Raw genomic sequence first — 6,404 nt, forward strand, 5'->3', positions numbered from 1 at the left:
AGGGCATCGTGTACGCATGGGTGGGCCGGGCGTCGGACCCCGACGAGGCCAAGCTGGCGGAGGACATTCTGAATAGCATGTTTGAGGCCTCCTACAGCAAGCAGGTGAGCGGGGTGGTGGCGCACACTGGGTGGCTCGGGGTGGGCTGCCGGGCCCGCACTGACCGACCTTTCCCCCAGGTCATCAATGAGGGTGGGGAGCCTGAGAACTTCTTCTGGGTGGGCATCGGGGCACAGAAGCCCTATGACGACGATGCCGAGTACATGAAGCACACGCGGCTCTTCCGGTGAGGACAGCGCCGCCCCAGCCCCCAGCGTCCCCCTCAGTCCCGGCCCTGCTGCCATGACTCTCAGCCTCTCCATGACCCTCGACCCCCAGGTGCTCCAACGAGAAGGGCTACTTTGCAGTGACCGAGAAGTGCTCTGACTTTTGCCAAGACGACTTGGCAGATGATGACATCATGCTCTTGGACAACGGCCAAGAGGTGAGAGCCCCTCAGCCCTGCCCCGGGGAGCCCTGCCGTCCCTGGATGGGAATTCTGAGGCCGGGCGACCACCTCCCCCGCTGTCCCCACAGGTCTACATGTGGGTGGGGACGCAGACAAGCCAGGTGGAGATCAAGCTGAGTCTGAAGGCCTGCCAGGTGAGTGGGGGAGGGGGCCGAGGCTGGGCCTGGGGGGAGGGGCTGAGGCTGCAGGTGCGCACTCACCCGTCCCGCCCGCCAGGTGTACATCCAGCACCTGCGCTCCAAGGAGCACGAGCGTCCCCGCCGCCTGCGCCTGGTGCGCAAGGGCAACGAGCAGCACGCCTTCACCCGCTGCTTCCACGCCTGGAGCACCTTCCGCCCGGCCCTGGCCTAGGGCCGCTGCCTGCCTGCCCTGTTGGCCACCACAGGCTCTGCGGAGGGAGAGAAAGGGCCTGTCTGTCCTCCACCTGCCCCCAGTGCCATAGTCCCCAGCAGCAGCAACGGGAGTAACCCTGACCAGTGCCCCCAGGGGCCTGGGCAAGTGGATCTCCACCGTGAGCTCACGTGTGATGCCCCCTCCAGGGATAAAAGCAGGTGTGGTTGCCCTTTAGGAGATATTAAATGCTTTTATTTTCAATATTAAAAATCAGTATTTTTAATATTAAAATTGCTAATTTTAACAAAATGACAGAAAAAAAAACCCAGGGTACAATCTACAAGGAAACCCATCCTGACCCCCGCTACACACACACACACACTCCTGGTGGAGCTCTCAGCCAGAAACACACACACACTCTCCTGCACAGCCTGGAGGGGGGGTTGGGGGTGCTGGCCCAGGAGCACGTACCAAAATAGTTTTAGAAAAATGTGGTGCCTGGCACAGGCGTTAGAAAAATACTCTTTACAAAAGGAGAGGGAAAGGACAGTGTTGTCGCCTGTGAGGTGACGGGCTGTGAGCCCCAGCTGCCCTCCCCTGTGGCACCTGACCTCCCGGGTGGCCTCTGGGGCCAGGCTGGGCAGGCCCCGCTGGAGCCTGAGATTAGCAGGTGCAGGTCTACGTGAAGGGCCGGGGTCCTGGGTCCCAGCCCTGAACAGGGCAGGCCTGGCAGTTCTGGCCTTCCTGGTGGATGAAGGAAAAAGGGATCGGCAAAAGGCCAGGGAGGTCCAAGGGGGCAGGCGGCCCGGCCACACGTGTGCCACTGCTCAGTCTCCTGTTCAGGACGAGGGCAAGGGCCCTGTAGTGACAGCCTTAGCCCTGACCACATCTGGGCCCCTGAGGCCAAAGCGTGGCCCTGGAGGGGGCAGTGGTGACCCCAGCAACAAAGGGGGAGCCACAGCGTCTGTGCAGGGGGAGGCGGGGGGCGGGGGCAGACCTACGGCCTCAGATTCGGGCCTGGGCCGCACCGAGACCGGCGCGGGGGCCGGTCAGCCTCGGGCAGCGCCCAATCTCGCACACTGGGTGATCTCACCTGCGAAACAGGCTGGCCAAACCCACCTGAGCCCCAAGCTGCCGTTCCCCTAGGTGGTTTGGCCTGGTCTCGTTCCAGACACCAGCCATGTTATCTGGGGGCTAACGGGCCGGGCCTGCCAGGGTTTCGGGTGCAAGACCCGGGGAGTGGGGGTGGATCCTCTGACAGGTTCCGCAGGTTCTTCTCAGATTCCTCTGAAGAGCTGTGGGGAGGGGCAGCGGTCAGTGGGTCGGGGTCAGGCACTCTGCAGCCCTCTGTGCCCAGCTGGGATATGAGGCTGGCTGAAGGGTGGGGGGAGGGAGACTGGGAACCGACCAAACCCCTCCTGTGGAGCCAGCCACCTCCTCACCCCAGGAAGTCCTTCACGTCCTCCACCGTCACGTCCCCTGTTGTGTCCAGTGTCGTGTCGGCACTGGTGGCTGAGTCGACGGACGTGGGTGAGAGCGTGGCCTCAGGCGGCTCCGGGGTGTCTGCGGAGAGGAAGTGATCAGGCCCTTCGCAGGGCCCCGGGGCAGCCTCCACACCTGGGGCCCTGGTCCTGAGTCCAGCGCACAGTGGACCATGGCACCAGCACACGGACCCCCACCCTCTCGTGCCCAGCACGCCCTTCCCCCAGCCCCCTCAGGGGCCACATCCCGCAGAGGCCTGCTCTCCTCACCAGCTCCCTCGCTGCGGGTGGGGTCGGGGCTTCCGCCGCGGCTCTGTGGGCCCAGGACGACGCCAGGGGTCCCGTTAGCCTGGCTCAGCTTGGGCGACTCTCGGGGCCTGTAGCTGCAGAGATGGGTCTGTGCTGGGGACCAGGGGCAGGTGCCTCATGGCTCGAGGGCCAGGCCCCAACCCTCCCACTCCTGAGCCCTGGGACCAGAGAGGGGTGACACCGGGGATGGCAACCCTGCTCCTTGCTCCAGGCCCCACCCCCTCCATGCACCTGGCACGCATGGCATCACGGGGCCAACTGATGTCCAGAGAGCAGAGCGGCTCCGTGATGTTCCGGGCGCTCAGGGAGAAGCGCTCAAACTCCGATGGGGAAATCAGGTAAAACCCTGGGGGTGGGTGGGAGGGGAGCAACCTGTGAGCGGCCCCTCCCCTGCCGTCCGGGGCCCTCACCCTGGCCGTGTCGTGTGAAGACGCAGGAGGCGATGCCGCTGATGTCCTCCTTGCGGATGCAGGCATAGTGCACCTGGGGCCGCAGGCCGGGCACCGAGAACACGTGCACGTCACCCAGGTTGGTGAGGCAGGCCAGGCAGGTCTCGGCGTAGTCCTCGCAGGCCACGCTGGCAAAGGTGGCCAGGGCCACCTTGCGCACGCGGCAGCCCTCGTGCGCCGTCAGCTTGAACTTGGTCTTGGCGCTCACTTTGGGCAGCGTGAACACCTGGAGGCAGGCAGGGGATGGCCGCTGAGCAGAGCCCGGCCCATCCTCGCCCCCGTGCTGCCACCCAGCCCGGCCCTCCAGCCCCACCCGCTTCTCTGCCCGGAAACCTGCCAGGCCCCTCCCGCTGTGGTGGAGCCGGTCCCGCCGGTTGGAAGGGCAGGGGGCTCTGGGGGGGCGGTCGAGGTCCTGGGGGCCCCCGGGGTTCCCCGGGGCGTCGCTGCCGGCTGGGGGCTCTCGGGAAGTCTCAGCAAGTGGGCGTAGGCGGGCAAGCGTCGCCAAGGGTCTGGCGGCCGGAGGCGGAGGCCCCAGGGCTCTGTGTCAGCTCACCTTGAACTGCTCCTCAGACGCGATAAGCACAGCGTGGCCGCCCTGCATGTCGGGTGCCTGCGCCAGGTCCCTTGAGGCCTCGTAGGGCTCCGGCAGCGGGCGGCCGCGTCCATCCAGCACGGCCACGGCCACCACGGGCGCGCGGTGCATCAGCTGTACCTCCTTGCCCAGCACGGCCTCCACTGCCCGCTCGGGCCGCCTGTCGCTGTTCGCCGCTGCCGCGGGCACCTCCAGCGCATAGGCAAACACGGAGCCCGAGTTGGTGCCCGCCCACATGGTGGGGCCATGGTGGGCCGCTGGGGGACGATGGGCTGGTGAGGCAGGCACGTGCCTCCCCACCCCGCCCCTCCCGATGCCCTGGTTCTCTCCAGCCCACACCTCCCTGGTGACCTCGGCCAGTCCTCCTGCAGGCACAGAAGTGACCTCTAGGGCACCTCCGCGGGGATGTCAAACTAGACCCTGACCTCTCAGACCCACCCCCACCCCAGCATCCCGGGGATGCGGCCCCATCGCAGAGCCACGACTCCCCTACGTCCATCACTGGTCCTGCCGCAGACACCGAGCCTGCCGTCCCATGCAAGCTGACCCCCGTCAGGAAGAAGTGGAAAATCAGCTAAAAACGCACAGGCGTGGACGGACCAGGCAGTCACCACTGTGCACCTTTGATGAACTGGTGACCTCAGCAGCAACCATGGGGGCGGGGGCGGAACCAGAGCAGAAATTAGTGGGCAATCAAAGCCATGCCTGCCAAAGCCCAGCTGGCTTCTGGGGACACTGGAAGCAGGCCAACCAAAACCCCGGGGCTGCCGCATCCAGACAGTGGGAAGATCCACCGGACAGAGGGACGCTCCACAAACACCACCAGAAGTGGGGGCTCCCCTCCCTGACGGAGACGGAAAGATGCATCAATGAGACAGCGCCACGTGCAGACTAGCTGGACACTGACCCAACCCCAAAAAGGCGTTTCTGAGGTGAACAGAGTCGCCTGTGGGCCGAGTGTGACAGGAAAACTCCAGCTTCAGCGTCCATGCTACGGCGTGCGACTCGGGCACCCTGACTGTAGGTTATGTCCACCAGATGCACACTGCGCTCACACAGGGGCTTCACTTTAAGTCCCCGGGACACGACCGATGTGGCCATCAGCAAGTTAAACCCATCAGCAACTCCGTCCACAAACCCGACCACATCACTGCCCCCTGCAGGACCCCCAGGGGCTCCAACCGCTCGGGGTCAAAGCCAGCTCCTCGGGTTTCCCTGGTAGTGCAGTGGTTAAGAATCCACCTGCCAATGCAGGGGACACGGGTTCGAGCCCTGGTCCGGGAAGATCCGACATGCCACGGAGCAACCAAGCCCGTGTGCTACAACTACTGAGCCTGTGCTCTAGAGCCCGTGCTCCGCAACAAGAGAAACCACCGCAATGAGAAGCCCGCGCACCGCAACGAAGAGTAGCCCCCGCTCAACGCAACTAGAGAAAACCTGCGCGCAGCAACGAAGACCCAACGCAACCAAAAATAAATAAATAAATAAATTTATATTTTTAAAAAAAACCTTACTATAAAGCCAGCTCCTTGGCTAGGCAGCCGGAACCTACACTTCCCGGGCCCGTCCTCTGCTCCAGCCACGCTGCCCGGGGTCTCCTGACACACGCCCACCTCAGCTTCGGCCCTGTGGCCCACACACACCCCCAGGACCCGGGCTCCCGTCTCCGCTCGGGTCTCCGTTCACCAACCCCACTGTCGGGCTGTCCCGGGGGCAGCTGTGGGCCGGGGCACCCTGTTGCCAGCGCAGCCCAGCACTCAGCAGGCAACACTTTCGACCTTCCGGGAGGCGCCACTCCACACCCGTTTCCCAGGTGGCTGACCGGAACCCAGGCCACACCACCCAGGGCCACCTCCCCAGCACACCCCTCCCGGCCTCACCGTCGCGAAGGAAGGTGTCGGCGAAGTAGAGGCAGCGCACGACGCCCGAGAGGGAGTCATCGGCCGAGCGGGGCTCAATGCGGCGCTGCACGGGCGTCACCTCCACGTCGTGGGGGCTGGCCTGCTCCGCCAGCTGCGCGTTGGCCTCCTGCAACTTGAGGGGCACGAGGCTCGGGAGCCCGGTCTTCCCGTCCCTGCCGCCCCGCCCGGCCGCCCAGCCGCCTGGCCCACCTTGCTGCCGGCGGTCAAGCGCTTCTTGCCCGAGACGCGGCTTTTGCGGATGCGCCGGAAGGACTGGCGCAGTGACTTCTTGAGCGACTTCACGCGGGACAGCGGCCCCTCCATGGCCAGGGAGTCATTGGGGTGCAGGGTGCACCTGGGGGCGCAGGTGCTGGGCATCAGGGAAGCCCGAGCCCCAAGCCCGCCCTCGAGCCCAGCCACCAGGGGGCCTAACTTCCACCAGCAGCGCTTCCTGTGAGGCTCGAAAGCAGCCCCCACCTGCGCCCCAGCAAACCTCGGGAGGGGCCCGCACGCACCTGGCCAGCACGGGGCTCCTGCGCAGGTAGTCGAAGAGGCCGAAGCCGTGGCTGGTGCCGAAGGCCACGAGGCCCCACTCGGCGTGGAGCGTGACGGCAGTGACAGCAGCCGGCGGCAGGCACTGGACCAGTGCGCGGGGCTGGAAGCCGGCCGGCCAGGGCAGCGGCCCTGTGCGTGGGCTCAGCCGCTCGTGGCCCTTCCACGTGAAGCCCTCTCGGTCCTGGAGGAGGTCCACGCTGGCCACGCCCACCGCCTGATCCGACGGCTCATCACTTAACTCCAGCACCAGCACCTGAGGGGCGGGGGGGGGCAGGG

The 6,404-nt window shown here is 65.7% G+C and overlaps 2 protein-coding genes across 4 annotated transcripts in view; one reads left to right on the top strand and one right to left on the bottom strand.

Annotated features, from left to right (window-relative positions):
- The window catches only part of FLII (FLII actin remodeling protein), a 12,269-nt gene extending 11,167 nt beyond the window's left edge, over nucleotides 1–1,102 (top strand). Inside the window, exons 26-30 of the mRNA XM_024752775.1 lie at nucleotides 3–104; nucleotides 180–286; nucleotides 379–484; nucleotides 577–642; nucleotides 725–1,102. Of these exons, the coding sequence (XP_024608543.1) occupies nucleotides 3–104; nucleotides 180–286; nucleotides 379–484; nucleotides 577–642; nucleotides 725–859 (516 nt within the window). The 3' untranslated portion in view covers nucleotides 860–1,102. The remainder of the gene's footprint in view (nucleotides 1–2; nucleotides 105–179; nucleotides 287–378; nucleotides 485–576; nucleotides 643–724) is intronic.
- Nucleotides 1,103–2,279: 1,177 nt separating this feature from the next.
- LLGL1 (LLGL scribble cell polarity complex component 1) overlaps nucleotides 2,280–6,404 on the bottom strand; it is an 11,074-nt gene continuing 6,949 nt past the window's right edge. The window contains exons 13-20 of one of the 3 annotated variants that reach the window (XM_024753682.1): nucleotides 6,089–6,381; nucleotides 5,784–5,928; nucleotides 5,553–5,700; nucleotides 3,634–3,929; nucleotides 3,042–3,306; nucleotides 2,863–2,977; nucleotides 2,593–2,699; nucleotides 2,280–2,404 (exon numbers count right to left, since the gene is read on the bottom strand). In XM_024753682.1, coding sequence (XP_024609450.1) covers nucleotides 2,280–2,404; nucleotides 2,593–2,699; nucleotides 2,863–2,977; nucleotides 3,042–3,306; nucleotides 3,634–3,929; nucleotides 5,553–5,700; nucleotides 5,784–5,928; nucleotides 6,089–6,381 — 1,494 coding nt within the window. Of the gene's footprint in view, nucleotides 2,405–2,592; nucleotides 2,720–2,862; nucleotides 2,978–3,041; nucleotides 3,307–3,633; nucleotides 3,930–5,552; nucleotides 5,707–5,783; nucleotides 5,929–6,088; nucleotides 6,382–6,404 lie in introns of all 3 variants that reach the window. The other 2 variants (XM_024753676.1, XR_003004320.1) reach the window with 2 other exon arrangements.

The sequence above is a fragment of the Neophocaena asiaeorientalis genome, unplaced genomic scaffold (assembly GCF_003031525.2).
Source record: "Neophocaena asiaeorientalis asiaeorientalis breed wild unplaced genomic scaffold, Neophocaena_asiaeorientalis_V1.1 scaffold540, whole genome shotgun sequence".
NCBI lineage: Eukaryota > Metazoa > Chordata > Mammalia > Artiodactyla > Phocoenidae > Neophocaena > Neophocaena asiaeorientalis.